We start from the raw sequence: 16,315 nt of genomic DNA, 5'->3' as shown, positions 1-16,315 counted from the left end.
AAGGGGGTGTTTTTCAACCACACGTGCTTTCAAGGAATGTATTTTCCATTAAGTTATTGTACTTATCTAATAAAGTATGGAATATTACTTCCAGGCATACTTAGATCATGAAAAGGTGGCATTAAAAAATAGGCACAGCGCAACAAAGTTGACAGAGATAAAATGAGCTGGGCAAACAGGCTATTCTTGAACATTATTTTTAAAAGACTAGAAATAAAGAGTATGTAGTGCGTATGGTCTCTATTAAAGAAAACATGATTAACAGGCTTACAAGCAAAGTCTCTTTCTGTTTACAGAAACGGAGCATTTAAAATCAAGATCCTAGGTAAACCAAGAAAGATTTGAAAAGAAGTATATAAAAGCTCAGATTAAAATACATATATATATATATATATAAAAATATATATATATGCACACACATGTGCACACACATCAATATATAGGTTTTATCTTTTTTAAAAAAGTATCAGGTGCACCCTGGTATTTTAGGGTTGAACATGAGTTTCATGCTTCCATTGGAAAATTCCTTCACTGGAGTGCATGTGGTTAAGGACCTGTAAATTCTGCCTATAGTTTGGTACTCTAAAGAAACTGTTCCCTGAAACCTATATAGAGAAAGCTAATTCTGTGCAGAGAGATTGTGGAACACCCCTGGTATCCACTCCTTCCATGCTTGATGTTCATTTCCAAGGCTAAGGTTGCCATAGGTGAGATTGTTCATCTGACATATGGCTTACGGAGTTTTGGAAATTCCTGACAAAGAAAATACTGATTTTTACCCACCACTGACTTCTTCCTTTCATGGTTAGATCAGGGTGACGATGACCTCACTCTGGGCAACAGTTAACTAGCGTATTTGCTGGCTTAATACTGACCTGCAACACACAGCACGAACTACACAATTCATCTTACGCATGGATGTTATTCCCTCCATTTCCCCCGCCTCCATCAACACCATCTGACTGGGAGGAGGAGGGCCGGGAGCTCCTCGACCGAGGCTGCCCGTTGAGTCCGAGAGGCGTTCCCAACCGATGGCTCATTTGGGAGGCCGTATCATCCGATTCCCAGCGCTCCAGCTCCTCCCGGACGAGCCGCTCCATTTGTTCCCTGTGGATTTCGTTGTCTCGCCCCAGTCTTTCATCCTAAGCAGCAAGGAGATGCAAGCTAGAAAGGCAGTTTCCAACTCCCAGCTAATCAAAATACCGGACAAGTATGGAAAACGCTAATATTTCTCAGACTTCTCCGCACACTGCTGCAGAATCACAAGCTGTGCAGTAACTGCACTAAGGAAATGGTTTTTTGTATTACAAAAATGGCACATTTTGTATTACAGTTTCTAATACTGAAATCCACTACTAGAATCCTAAGATTATCTAAGATGTCCTGAAGACTGCACACCAGGAAGACAGCCCCAGTTCAAAGACCAAGCAGGAATGTTGTTTGCTTATGGAATAAGGATGAGAGACACCTTATCCGTGACAGACCAGCTGCCAGTTCAACCTAGGTAACCTGCCAAGGCATGTCACCTTCTTCACCCTTGCCTGCCCTGTTCTTCCTGTCCTTGCCCCATCAGAAGGTCAACTGTCTGTAGTAATAACTCCTCTCACTTACGTCCCTAAGGATCCTCAGGAAAGAGATGTGGGAAGGGAAGTAAAAGAGGACAGATATCTTTGGTGATAGAAGCATGTGATATCTTATCACATGCAGCCCTGGAAGCAATTCCAGAAAAGGCAAGATCTTAACTGTGTGCACGTGCAAGCAGCTCTGCATCAGCTGGGAAGAGCCCCCAGCGCCGAGCTCTCTCTCGTGTGATGTCTCTCGGATCACACTTCGTCATTTACACAAAGGAGAAGCTGTGCAGCCAAAGCACCCACCTCCTCTTGATCCCATCTTCACGCAGTCCTTCCAATCCAAGCAGCAGCAAAGAGAAGCACTAACTATAAGCAAGCCTGGCAGCTCCTTCCCAGGAAGCAGCAAGTCAACAGCATATGGGTTTCTTACCTCCGTCACTCCATCCAACAGTCGCCCCAACACATCCCTCCTCTTCAGTTTGGCTCTCTCCATCGCTTCAAGCTTTACGATAACGGCATCGATCTTGGAGACGATGCTGCCGATGGAATGCTCCATGCGATCGACCCGCCTCATGAGCCTGAGAACAAGCACAAGCTTCACCGTTTGGGACGCTTCCAAGTCAACGTCATTCTAGTGCATTAAGGCTGAGAAAGGGCGGGAGGGTGAGGTGGGATTTTGACTCCGGCATCTGACTTGACCAAATGAGTTCTACTGGCCAAGAAGGGAAAAGGTAAGCAAGAACTGGAAGAGAACACGGGGATAAAGGCAGAAGGAAAAAAAGGGTACGTTCTATTCTGTTTCCCCTGATTTGGGAGTATCTCCAGAAGTTATCGGTCCTACTTACCAGTCTTCTTCATTCAGTTATTACTGCTGATATAATTATGGAGATTTCAAGTATTTCATGGTAAAGATCTACTGCTTTAGCCAAGACACCCAATCACGAGCGATGCCAATCAAATAAAAGCAGTGTTCTCACTGAATCTACAGTAACCTCAAGGTCTTTCTAATGACAAAAGCAAAAGAGTCTTCTGCCATTACTGCAACCCAATCATTTTCTCTGTCATTTCCATGACTAGGTTTTAAAATCAGCAGGCTTTTTGGGTTTCTCACTGATTCTTTAATTGAGCCCTTCATTGCGCATTTGAAATTTAGATAATAATCTGACAGCTGTTAAAAAGAGCAAGCCAAGAACCCTGAAAATGCTACCTGCGCCTTTCGGAATAATTGGACAAATATTCAGGGTTTTAGGAGAGATTTCTAAACATCTGAAAGAAAAGGACAGCGGAAAGACCCACCATACAAACACACTCACCAACAAGGAAAAACTTACACTTGAAACTCTTCGTAGGAAACTCCGCTGGAGCTGCTGCCTCTCCTCCTAGAACTGTGCCCACTGTCTTCATCTTCGTCCTCCTCCGAGTCATCCAGGCTCCGGAGGAAGCTGCGGCTGCTCAGGGGACGCGGCAGAGAGCTCCTATCCAGCTCGAGGTCCTCCTTCGTGAAGACAAAAGCCAGAGACAGGCAAGATATAAAAGACTCATCCGCACAGAGGGAACCAGCATGAAGACAGCCCGTCCTCCATACATGCTCTTGAAGACAAGAGGATCCTTGTCTTCCTTTTGCCTTTTAATAGTTCTGCTCAGGTAGGGCTGACAGCAAGTGTGAAATGAAGCAAGCAAACCAGTATGGAGAACAGACAGGCCGATGGGGTGGCCGCTACACCGCGCCTCGTGGCGAGCTCACCCTCTCTTTCTCCAGGTCATCCCTCATCTGCTGATGTTCGTGCTCTGTCAGTTCCTGGTCCCCATCCTGGTCGTATTTGGTAAAGATGGCTTCAATCTCCGCATCAGTGTGACCCTTTCTGAAAAGGCCGTGAATACAGATCCCTTACTACTGGCAGCTTTTCAGCTGCTGAACAAACTTCAAGTACTAGAAAAGCAATTCAGAATACATTTCATCCTCAAGCAAAACAGGCAACTGAATCCAGGTCAGCCTAGAAATTCTCACCACTGTGAATTCAAAACATTGACTGCAACAAAAAGCTCAGCCCTCACCTCTACTTTATCCTCCTTCCTTTCCCTTCCCTTCCCTTCCCTTCCCCTTCCCCTTAACAGCATCGCTCTCCCCTGGACTGCACCCTGCTCCTTCCAACTCACACAGCGTTTGCCTATAAACATCTCTCTGCTTTCATGAGCCTCCCATCAGAGAAAGGAAAAACAAATGCTTTGTTTCACAGAGGCAAGAGACACTGAACCAAAGCCTCTGCATCACAAGCCTCTGGAGGAGGCACTATCCAAGAGGAACAGCAGCTCCCTTACCCTTTCAGGTCTTGTCGGAGTTCATCAAAATTTAACTTCCCCCCACCTTGTCTGAGGCTTTCTGAAATGTCATCAACAGTGGTCTTCTTCAGTTTAAGTTTGATCATGGCTTTGTTGTAGCCCTGAAAGATGAAGTGAAACTCTTAACGTTTTCATGAAGTTTTAACTTTACTTCTAATGACTGAAGGTTTTTTTTAGAATAAAAGAAAAAACAACTAGTGTACACTTCCATTCAGTGTGTTCCAGAAGTTGTGCAAGAAACCACCTTCTCCTGCAGTTTATTTCCGTATTTAAATGGTAGCTAAAGGTAAGGTTTTTATTTAGCCAATTTGCATTATGGATCAGCAGGAAAAGGATGGTTTGTCCTAGGAAGCCACTTTTGGCAGTTACTGATAGTAGTCAAGTGACAGCATTCAATACATACATGTTATTGTGGTCCTTTCGAATATCCCTGATATTTCTGCTTGAGAAATGACTTTTTAAAGAACTGCTTGTAATTAAAGACTGTTTATTAAAACAGTTTAAGTTCTAAACACTGAATTACTGGTCATTTAGATATTTCTGCATGTGTACAGCACTGTACCCACGCCAGCAGCTGCAAGTCTGGTTCCTAAACTGGGATTTGGGTCAAATTCTTAACTGTATTAGACAATCTTACAGGTAGCTGCCCTTGGAAGTTCCCAGAGCAAGACTTGATTCATCTTATTGCACAGAGTGAGGTATGATGGAAATAAGAACTGTGAATTCCATCACCAAACTCAGTGTCGCTGCAGTTTCATCAGTCTGGTATTTCAGTATTAACCTGGACAAGAATATTCTGTCTTGTATTCAACAGGCTGATCCTTTGATGAAAAGGCAAGTCACAAGGCAAACTTCTCATACTGTTAATCGGTGTTCATCTCTGAATCTTATGGATTCATTTTGCAGCATTTATGGAGCATTTTATGGAATACAGAAGTTTAGATGTGAGGAACAAGACACGAGACAAAGGAAACATGACTTTTACCTTTCTTATAAGGTCTGACAGTTCCATTTCTGCCTTCTGGTGTGCCATATCTGATTTGACTTCGGAATAGGTATCATTGATAATGGCCAAAAACATGTTCTGTTCGTAAGACAAATAAGAAGTTCACTTAAAGAAAAAAGATAGATGTATTTTTCTCCATAATCCTGATACACACTACTCCCATGACCTTCATATAGAGACCTGCACATGATTTTCTTAAGAGGGCCAGCAGAAAATGGTGGGCTTTGTAATCAGCAGCAACACCAAACAAGGGAGATATCGAAAACATGAGGGCCTGCGGTACCAAATCTTTTCATCAAGACTACGAGTCACGAACATAACTGGGAGCTCACAGCCCAAAGAGAGTTCATGTTCACACAGCAGCTGCAACGAACTGTTCTAGCTGCGAGGCCCAACTATTTCTGTTTTCCAGGTGTGACTTCATCCAAGTAACACACCTGGATTATCAGCAGAAACACCCGAGGATGCAAGTTTACTGTTTGTTCTGTAGTAACCAGCACATACCCAAGATCTGCCTACAGATCTGCTTGGGGCGCAGACTAGAGATGAAGAAAACAGATGAAAATCAGCTTCTTGGCGTGGTCACTTTATTAGCATCCATTTTGCTTTCAGCTGCCCTCGAGTAAATGCTGAGGACACTGCTTTGTGCCTGTCTTCCCTAGTTTGGCTTCACTTAGGTCTCAGATGGGTTTTAAGGAGCTCACACCAACATTTCAATCTGCGCAGGTTAATAAGGACACAACCTGTAGTTTGCATTTCAGATGTGCTGTGCCTTTACTATCTAACTAGCAGTCTCCTGCTGCCCATTAGAATGAAACATCCATACACACACACACAAGTCTATTTTTTTTCTTTTACTTTCCCTTCCCTGATCACTAGCTCCCACTTCTCTGGATTTTTAAGTGCTTCAGGGCAAGTTTAAAACTTGAAAATATGAAAAAAAAAATGGAAGTATGAATTCAATACCAGTATTAATGGAGGATGCACAAGAACTGCACACATAACCACGACCAAAATAAGCCCCAGCTTAAACCACCAAAAAAAAAAAAAAAAAAAAAAAAAATCCCCTAAAAACAAGAGAGACAAAAATGGCAATTTAACTAAAAACAAATGTCCCACCCCACACAAAGGTGTACATACCAAAAGAATGAAGAACATAAAGAACACAAATGTAGTGAAATAAATTGGTCCCAAAATTCGATTAGCTTCTTCAACCTCTGTGAAGTTAAAGTCTCCCAAAATGATGCGGAACTGAGTAAATCTTAAAAAAACAAAACACATCCAGGAGTTGAGAACAATGCGTTTGCAGCCGTGCAGTTTTCAGTCTGTTTTAGTTTTAACAGTCTGGTTGATGGGCAGCAGAGAGGTCTGCAGTATTGTCATACTGATCAGGCACTGGGATTATATTCTCTTTTCAACCTGCCTTTGGAGACAGTTCTTAAACAAACGATTCATAAGAAGCCTCTCCAGAATTTATAGCTACTGAGCCATGTCAACAGTGAGATCCCTGAAGCTTATCTGTTTAGAAAGTCGTTACAGGATTTGTTTCGTCTCCAATGAAGCAGCCAAATGCATTTACCAATGCCCTGAGAATTTTTTTGCATTTATTACTGTACTTACATGCACTCCTGGAAAGTGCTGAAGTCATCAATTTGAGTGCCAAAGACAAGATAAGCCAACTGAGCATATGCTAGAAAAATAATAAAAAACATAATTGCAAAGCCAATGACATCTTTGACACAGCGAGACATGGTAGTGGATAACTGACTCATCGTTCTGTTGAAGTTCACAAATTTGAAAAGCTGTTAAAAGAAAAAAAAAAAGGCAACTTGGAAAACAAGGAAGACAGCTAATTATTACAACAGCTTTGCACATGAGGAATCACTCTGAATTCCATTGGAAACAACAAGTCAGTCAGTCTAGGTTTAGAAATGTCGCTTTCCAAACCCAATGAGGCCTGAAATGGGAAGAAAATTGTCTCCATTTGTACTCCTCCATTCGCTTTCTTACATAGCAGTTACTCATATGCTAGAAAAAGTCTGTTTATCTATCTGAAAGGTAAAAGGAATTTTAAATGATATAAATTACATGTTATATGTGTACATCACATGTTACCATTACATCAAAGGGGCACAGTTAAATCAGGCTGGGCAAACACAGCACCTAATAAGAAGCACTGACTGAGCAACTCCAGAATAATTAAACTATTTCTTCACATATATGCAGTGACAAAGCACTACTGCTGAGTGTGTTTTCCAGACTGGAACCAGGACCATCCAAACCAATGACAAAATGATAACCTCATTTTTCATGTGCTCTGCTCTGACTTCCTCCCATAACCAATTTCACAAGAAATGTGAGAAACTCATGGAAATAAATACAGGCAATTCAAAACAATTCAAATGCTTCCATTCTAATGTGCCAGTAAGGATATATGCCTTGGAGTTACCTTAATCCACACAAAAAACACAGTGACTGCAGCAACATTGTTGAACTGTATTTGCCAATATGCCAAAGGTTCAAAATTTGGGAACGAGTTTTGCTCTTCCAGCAGTTTCTTCAGGAGCGTATCCACAGTTGAGGTCCTATAGATGCTAATTCCTATAGCTACTACAGAGAGCTGCATAAAAGCAGAAAGATACAAACATGATGGGAGATTTACAGGTACAGTTTTGAAGCAACTGGTTTTAGCCAGGTATATGGCAGATAAATATATAAATATGATCTATGTCAGTCCTGACATCTGCTGGAATGCTACAATTATGAGACGCTACTCCTCCAACTTGCTATTAACTAGTCAGTATTTCAACATAAAATAAAATGTTAGTTGTTCTTTGCAAGTATATTCAGAACTTTGTCCCCTGTCTCCAACTGCCAGCTCTTTTATGATTGCCTGCTGCAATGGCTTATGTCACATACACAGAAATAAAATGTGTTGGGAGGGTTGCTTATCCCCCATATAGACTGTGCCTATATTTAAACTAACTGGGAAAACATCTACTGAACAAATATTGATCATTTTTAATTTTCAAAAGGACAGACTGGACTTGCCTTACTCAGACAGAACAGCTCAACGGCCTTTAAGTGTCCTTCCAGAAGTAATGGCAAAGGACAAAGAAGGTGATGGCCCTATCACGTAGATCCACAATATTATCTTTATTATAAACATTACCTACCACAATGATCAGGATATCAAGACAGTTCCAGAGACTCCTGAAGTAGTGCAGCTTATGAATGTGAATTTCTAAGATCTCTTCCACCATATAATAAAGAATAAAGAGACAAAATGCAATTTCACAGGCTGCCAGGAAAAAATCAAAAGTGGAGATGTAGTGAATGAGCTTCACTGGCTGAAACTGCCAAGATGTGACAAGGCCTCCAGTTGCTGGAAACTCCACTAACAACCTGTTAAAAGTAAAAACAACAACAACAAAAAAAAACATTTCATTGAAGCAATGTCCTTGAAATGCACTATTGAATACACTTAAGATACTTGTTTTAACTTTGGAGACAGGAAAAAGCCCAGATATGATTCAAATTAGACATTATGCAAAACAGAGAGTGCAAACCCACATACTGCTCACTCAGATTTTTGACTAAACCTAAAACATTTCAAGCACAGTGGAAAAACAAAAGACAGAAAGTTCTGTCTGCAGCCCCATCTCTCGTATGCTAGCTAAATGAAAGATATGACATTTCTACCTAGTGATCCATTAGAGAAGTCGCCTGCAAACTCTTGCAGGGCTTCAGGAGGATCTCAACTGCCTCCAGATGGCAAGTGCAGCGACGGTGTGGGGTCTCACCCCTTTGGCAAGGGAACCTGCCACAAAGCACCACCAGAAACATGCCAGCGAGAAGACAGAAAGCAAAAAGTGCTACCCACATCAGAGAGGACACAGTTCTACTTCCAGGAACATTTAAAACACAGTTTGAAAGAATCACGTGCGAGGCACTGAGCTACTTTGACACAAGTTCTCCTTTAAGTAACATACACGCCTGTGCCCTCAAAATAAAGACTGGGCTGTTGAACACTGCCAATGGTTTTGCACGTACCTAACCACACAAAACAGGTTGATGTTCGCGTTGTATACGGAGAAATCAATGAAAGCTGCTCTCGTCCCCCTGTCCAGCCACAGGTTCTTCTTCAGGCTGGCGATCTGCACAGCCGTCACTTCCCTGGTCCTTGAGAGGTCCTGGTAATAACCAGCTCCACTGTACGTTGCAATCAAGCCCCAGTGGCTGCTCCCGTTCAAATCCTTCTCGTTGGTGTATGTCCAGCTAATTGAGCAGTGAGACAGAGCAAATTAGACTTCCTGCTTTCTACTCGTAATTAACCGTGCCTCCACCCCCGAATCAACATTTAGCCCATGGCAATTACAGAACTGTCTTTATGAAAGAAAACATACCCAATATATCCATATATATCCAATATATCCCTATATCCTTGGCCAGGAAATACACATCAGCCTATGTATCTATAGGAGCATTACGTACGCTGTTCCGTTTCGGAGCCCAAAAGGAGCAGTGTCTTCATTGGCTACCGAGTAGACATCATAGCAGTCTTGGATCTCATCCTTTAAGTCCTCGGGTATGGAGCACGAACCATTTCTCACTTTCAGCTGCCGAATGCGAGGCACCCCTAGGAGCAGGTTCTCGTAATAAATGAAGCTCTTGTTTTCAGCCATGGTTTTGTTGTTATACCACATCTCCCAGTAAAGACCATCCAGCAAAGGGCCTTCCGTGAACTGGAAAGGGAGAGATCGTTTGTGTGTTGCCAGCACTGTTTGCATAGATCCTAATTCTGCTGAAACACGAGAAGTGCAATTGATAATTCTTCTGCTATTAAGGCAGAGTATCTGCCTTAGAATTATGTCCTGCCAAGACCTTCATTAACCTTGCCCTTCACTGCCCCAACTGGGATTATCTAGATCCTAAACTTGGACCTATGAAAGGCAAGTTTTACTCTAGTGCTTCGATATTGTCCATACACACAGAGACCTTTATGGACAAACCCACATTACCAAAAAAAAAATTGCAGATTTAAGTTCACAGATCCAGACAGGAGATCTGACAACAGTGAAATAGCAGTTTCTTTACACAGTACCTTCCAGAAGTCATCCATTGTGGACAAAGTTTTGAAATCGGTTTTCTCCATTTTTGATACAGGTGTTTCCAGGAAGAGCTGCGACATGACCCTGGTATAATAGTACATACTGGAACTCACTGTCCCGTAAGTCACTGCACAAGATTTGGGATAAGGTAAGAGGCAGGAGATGGAGGGGCAAAAAAAAATTATTTCTTATTTTGAACGCTGTATTTGAATAAATTTTGCACCAAGTCTGAGCATTAAAACAGAACAAAATTCTCAGTAAGCAGCATTTGTCTTCAAGAAGTGATTACAATATAAAATTAGCAAGGAAAGTAAGGAACAGATCAATCAGTTTAAAATGCCAAATTCTCCCTTCCCAAGTCCTAGCTATTATTAATACCTCTACAATATTATTATTACTTCTAGAAAAGTGAAATTCAAGGAACACAAAGGTGGGATGCAGCAGCCTAAACAGGGGAAACTAGACCCATTTTAGCTCTCTTGTGACATCCAAGGCATCTGTACAGAGCCGGCCTGGAAGATAAAAATCATGCCCAACTTGAGCAGAAAATGATGGCCAAACAGGACATCGCAGAGCCTCACAAATGACACTAGACAGCTCAGTGGTTGGACAAATAAACTTCACCTGAGACAGGCACTGCTTCTAATAGACCTTCTTCATCATTTCTGACATTTGGATAAAAATGTTTATTACAGGGAGCAACGAAAAAAAGCTTTCTTTAGCAACCAGAGATGCAGAATTATCTGTAAAAAGATTCTGCTGGGGCATAGGCAATGTGCGACTTGATTGTGAAATACCTGGCTTGTCTCTAAAAATGCTCTTTCAAAAATACAGGAGTGGATGAAACATCAGTAGCGTTTAGCCTGTGCTGGAAAGCTCCCTCGTTTGTGGTGCCAAATGAAAAACCACTGTGTCTCATAGATATTGCTTAAGTGTAAAATTTAAAAGGACAGAACTTGATAAGAGGCTAGTTTGAGAGAAATGTCTGCAGATATTTAACATATAATACTTCTTCTCCACTCTGCTACCATATATATATATTTTTTTTTTACAAGAAATAGTGGCCAAATCTTTTCCAGTGATGATAATTTAATCTGCCAGTCCACACCAAAATATTCAGCTAACTACTACATAAAAATGTCATGTAAATGGTAGACCCTGGAATTTTCTTTCTATTTTAATGAAATCCTTCCCTGTTTCACCTGTCCTGGTGAGAGGGAATACCAGGCAGCCTTAACTACCTTATAACCATAAACTTGCTCTGCGGATCTTAAATGACTTAGGAAGGAAATAAGTAAAATATCTCGTATATAAGCATGCCCACAATACAACATTGAGTAGCTGTGCCAACTATATGAAGGGTTTGTTCTGTTTTGCTTTCATATAGACAAACCAGAAAAGGCAATCGAGGCAGCCTTGCTCTCACAGCCAGTCTACAAGTACAGGTTGGGTTTTTGTTTGTAGGTTTGCTTTTCTTAAATACAAGATTCACTCTCACAAAACAATCCAGAAAACAAACAAACAAGGACTTGTCCTGGCACAACTGCTCACAAATGACAGCTTTAAAGTCACTGACATGTCACGGTCAAAGAAAAGCATTGTCCATGCTAAAAATGGGGGCTTAAAACATGGCATCAGGTTTCCAAAATTATGCTGATTTAATGAATAAGCTTTTTGCTGTTGTTGTTTTTCTCTAATAACTAAATAAAACATGCATTTTATCAACAATATAGTTTTATGTGGAGCTCTCTTATGGTTATATGCATACATACATACATATATATATATATATATATATATATATATACACACACATCCCCACTAAATTGCCTTGTTTTAACTATAAATTATCAAAAAACCCAGCAGCTTATAAATAGTGAAATCAAATTGCATCACGGCTCCAAATAATGTTGCAATCCCACTTAAAGATTCAAAAAGTACTAAGGCACAGAGAGGGTAATATTCCCAATCTCAAGCAAGAGTGATTGGAACAGTAATTCCAAGTATTTGCCTCCACATCTCTGCATTATTTTTTCTCCTCCACCACTGAAATAACCTTAATTCTGAATTCCAGATGGCACAGAGGTAGTACAGAACAGTTTAATATCAACACTGAACGGTACTTACGGACACATAAGACCACAAGAAAGACCAGGTATGTGACGAGCTCCCGCAGGACACTTCTCAGATACCGCTCTCGGCTAGTGTTGTTTTCTTCCATGAGTCTGGTGCCCCACAGACCTGGCAAGAAAAACAGATATAATGATAGAAATACAGTGTCTGATACTAGACATGCTAGTTGCATAATTAATCAAGAGATGCCTTGCTTGGGCAGCTGCTTCTGAACCCAACGTCCTGTCTCCTGTCGGACCTTCTATAGATTTTGAACTGATCTAAGTTATTTTGAGAACAATTTCTTTGGCTTGTCTCCCTTAGAGGTCCCAAGAGGCTCATGTCACCCCATGTATATAATATTTATTTAGTAACAGTTCAGCAGAACTCTTGCAGAATTCGTTGAGTATTTGCCAAAAATGGTGTCATTTAAAAATCAGATGGCAGGCAAATAAATTACATCCACAAAGGCACACATTGATAGTCACCCTTCAAGAAATGCAACGCAGTGAGTTTGAAAATATGCCTATGAAAGGATTAATTTTCTACCTGAAGGAAGGACAAGACAGTAAAACACAAGCTTAAAACAAGCACAGAAAACAAAATCAAACAAATATCACCTTCCTCTCCCTGAGAGGAGGGACGTGTCCAAAAAAGGGACAATGGGGATGCTAGGGAGGTCTGCTACATCAATTTCTTTACCCACACACAAAGAATTATCAGGGACATGCTGGTAATCCTTTTAATAAGCAGCTGCCAAACTGGGCAACTGTATTAACTAAACTATCTGAGGGTGTTACCAGCTTCATGGCATTGGTAGTCTCAAGAAGTTCCGGCAGGAAAACTTACTGAGCTTGGGTTATCCTTCCCAAGAGGTTAGCAGTGAAGAAAAAGAGGCTGTTAAAAGGAGTGACCGAAAGAAACAGCAATCTGAGAATGGAAAGCAGTCAGGAACCACCACACTCATTTCCTGTGTTGAATACAGGAGAGAGAAAAGCTGGGAGCAGCTGCGGAATTTCAGTCCAGAGCTGCTACCTTCCAGCAGCTTCTCTATTCAAGAATAAATAAGACATGACCTTAGTTTACAGGGCTAGAAAGATGGCAGGAATATTGGCATGCGTGCAGTATACGTGTGTGTATAGTATATGTGTATATAAGCTGTATTTACAACTGTGCATATGTAAATAAATTCGCTCTTGTAAATCACTGTCAAGCTTCCACCCTTTCCCTTTTCAAGTATTTCAAATGGTGAGCCCTTGAAAACATCCTTCATATTGCCAGTGGATGGAGATGAAGTAACCTCAAAATCCCTAGGAAAAAGATCTTGGATCCGTCAAACGTACCACAGAAATCTGAAGTCAAATGGAAAAGCAACACGGGATAGTCAAAACAGATTACGGAGCTGAGACTGAAGGGGAATTTCAGTGCCAGCCATTGCTGCAAAGACTAAGAAAGATGGCAAAGCTGCCTGCTGCAGAGCTTCATTAATGAAGAGGGAGGAATAAGCGAGGTTTCCATCTACCCGCAAGCTGAAATTCAAGCAAAGATTAACGTGCCAGGTATTTATAAGGCTTTTTTGCTCCTCTCCTAGTTCAAAATATGATCTAGCTGGACAGTCACCAAGGAAAGTTCTCCAGCATAAATACAGCAAACACTAACAGGCTTCGCATTAATATCTGTCTGTTCATTCTCTTCTGTTAATTATACTTTTCACTAACCTCTATCATTAATATGTGATGCCTGCCCCAAAAGAAAGAACAACTCTGAAAAACCTCTCTTAAGATTAAGCCTGAAAACTCAGAGATAAAGACTGCAGCTTTACAACAGAAGATGCCAAATTCTCATCATTAGGTCATCCTAGAAGACAGAAACACAACAAGAAGCCCATTCACCCAGTCGCTAGCAAAGCCCTCCCCAAGTCTAGCCTTGAATACAGCCCGTTGCACTAGCAACGCTCATAATAACGGCAGGAAAACATTGCGGCACAGGGAAAAGGCTGGAAGGGCCAGGGAGCTGAGCTGGCACGAGAGCCGCGGGCCGCCTGTCAGCACATTACTCACCAAAAAGAAATGCAGAGAGCAGAAAGCCTGCGAGCTCAAATTCAGTCATATTCGACCATTATTACAAGCCAGCAAGGAATGGAAAGTTACGTGTGGAAGAAAAAGAGAGTAATAAAGCACTCGAAATCACACAATCATCTTCACATTAAATGGACTCCACACTTGGCCAACCACTAGCTTGAAGCTTTCATTAGTGGCCACATTTCTAGAAGGCACATATTCATTTTACCCTTTTCCAGCATATTACAGTATAGTTTAAGATGCGTTAAGAACAGTGGTGGTACCCAGCACTGGATTTAAGTTGACATTAACTGAGAGCAACAAAAACACTTCATTTCCAGCCTCGATTCAACATTTTCAGCCCATGTCTTACATTAACTGGAGACTCATCATCCTTTTGAAGGATCTGTACACTCATTTATTGAACCTATCTGAACTAATGCTTCGCTCATACCCTTACATAAAGAATATATTGAGAAGAGAGAGAAAAAAAAACAGTGGCTAACAAAATCTTTCAAGAAAAAAAATACACTGGTTGGCATTGCTGGAAACGATCGTATTTGGTTTCCAAATGACTACTCCCTCTTGTGTTCAATTCTGTCCAGTCAAATGGCATTTCATTAATAAATCCATGCTAACTTTCTTCTACTTCTTATCTTCTATGGCTGCTACCAGTTTCGTTCCAACAATTCCACAAAAAGCTCAGCTAAAACCTCACCTGTTTTCAGTCTGCAGTACGACATGTTTTTTAGAGCTCTGTCAGACCTACAAATAAAGTACTAAGCTTGCCACTTTGCAGGCAACAAAGGTCTTTGCTGTGACACACGAGATGCCAAAAGAACCGCCAAACTCAGCTTCCAATAATATATATAATTGACACAAAATAAACACAGATTAAAAAGATGAGAAACCCTGGCCACTAAGCACATGAATAAATCTAGTCGCAATATTCAAAGAACACAAACCCAAGTCTCTTGATTTTATAGCTAAAGGCAGAACATTAGCAGTGTACACGGAGCATCTCAAACCCCAAGAAGCAGCGTGGTACGTGACAATAACTGAAAGTTTCCTATCTATTTTGTTCCATTTCAAGGTAAGCATTTATCTATGTGAGGCACACACTAAGCTAAACACACCATTAAAAACTGGCCACAGCAATGTCAGTTGGCTCATAAGGCCCAACTATCACTGATATATTTTCCTGGACATTCAAGTCTCTTGCTTTAAAGTTACTCTTTCGTTGAGCAGCCTCCCTATTAAATCTACTGCAAAGACCGCAAAGCCTATTCTATGATCGCCGCAATTTGGACTTGGACCTGCATCCAAGTCAATTATTACAGTGATCACGAGGGTATTATTTTCAGAGCAACACAGCTCAAACCACAGAAATCACTATAGCCAATGACTTCTGACTGTGCAGGAGAAACAAAATGATAAATGATAGGTAATAGTCCAAGTTGCAAATCCTTGCTTAAGGCACTCCTGTGCTTACAGTCAAGAATGCCGCTTAGCATCACTTCATAAAATCCGTTATTTTATAACAAAGCCTATTTTGTAAACAAACTCTACTTACATAATTCTCAGGTCTCGATGCTGGAATTTTATGCTTCCCTTAAGAAGCCAGGCTGTTTGTCAGGTGAGTCCCCACAAGCTCACACCCAGGGAAGCCCCCATAACCTTCTCCCCAGGGAAGCCCCCCACCACCGATTCCTCTGCTTGGCCTAGGAGGGGCACAAGGGCACAGAGACCTCTCTAACAGCCACAGGAGGCAAAACGGGGGGTAGGTGGGTGCCACCGCATCTGATGGGAGCAACAACCAGGTCTGTGAGCTGGAGATGCTTATCCACAGGTGGGGGGGGACATGGGGACAGCGCAGGGGCAGCCAGAGGTGAGACAACAGAGCAGACAGGCGGAAGAACTGGCAAAGAGGTGGGTGGAGAAGAAAGCAAAGGCAATAATAACTTTACAAAGGGAAAGTTTCCAAGCGCTGCTCTGCACACAAGCCCTCGGGAGGAGGCCAGCGCGCTGCGCGGGCAGGGCCGGTGCCCGGTGCCCGGCGCCCGGTGCCCTCACCTCGCAGGCGCCGCGCCAGCCGCTTGGCCCAGGCCGCCCGGC

At 41.8% G+C, this 16,315-nt stretch overlaps 1 protein-coding gene across 2 annotated transcripts; it reads right to left on the bottom strand.

Annotated features, from left to right (window-relative positions):
- Positions 1 to 724: 724 nt before the first annotated feature.
- PKD2 (polycystin 2, transient receptor potential cation channel) lies at positions 725 to 14,657 on the bottom strand. Of its 2 annotated transcripts, XM_026041301.1 has the most exons (15): positions 12,990 to 14,657; positions 12,156 to 12,269; positions 10,022 to 10,155; positions 9,412 to 9,662; positions 8,971 to 9,195; positions 8,094 to 8,322; positions 7,367 to 7,537; positions 6,538 to 6,719; positions 6,058 to 6,178; positions 4,897 to 4,995; positions 3,891 to 4,012; positions 3,316 to 3,433; positions 2,903 to 3,066; positions 2,002 to 2,149; positions 725 to 1,142 (listed from the first exon to the last, which is right to left on the bottom strand). In XM_026041301.1, exons 2-15 carry the CDS (start codon positions 12,247 to 12,249, stop codon positions 909 to 911), a joined length of 2,292 nt encoding a protein of 763 aa, XP_025897086.1. In that variant the 5' UTR covers positions 12,250 to 12,269; positions 12,990 to 14,657; the 3' UTR covers positions 725 to 908. The 2 variants fall into 2 exon arrangements, with proteins under 2 accessions (XP_025897086.1, XP_025897085.1); XM_026041300.1 differs by having other exon boundaries at positions 12,156 to 14,657.
- Positions 14,658 to 16,315: the final 1,658 nt, after the last annotated feature.

Source organism: Nothoprocta perdicaria, unplaced genomic scaffold (assembly GCF_003342845.1).
Source record: "Nothoprocta perdicaria isolate Ctin4 unplaced genomic scaffold, notPer1 scaffold_281, whole genome shotgun sequence".
Classification (NCBI taxonomy): Eukaryota; Metazoa; Chordata; class Aves; order Tinamiformes; family Tinamidae; genus Nothoprocta; species Nothoprocta perdicaria.
This window is presented reverse-complemented; position numbering and strand designations above follow the sequence as displayed.

Coding starts and splice junctions, on each gene's coding strand:
- PKD2 (XM_026041300.1), bottom strand. CDS start 12,333: ATGCAACTAGCATGTCTAGTATCAGACACTGTATTTCTATCATTATAT. Junction 9,663..10,021: donor CAATGGATGACTTCTGGAAG/GTACTGTGTAAA, acceptor CTCCCTTTCCAG/TTCACGGAAGGCCCTTTGCT. Junction 4,013..4,896: donor TGTCAGACCTTATAAGAAAG/GTAAAAGTCATG, acceptor TTCATCTTTCAG/GGCTACAACAAAGCCATGAT.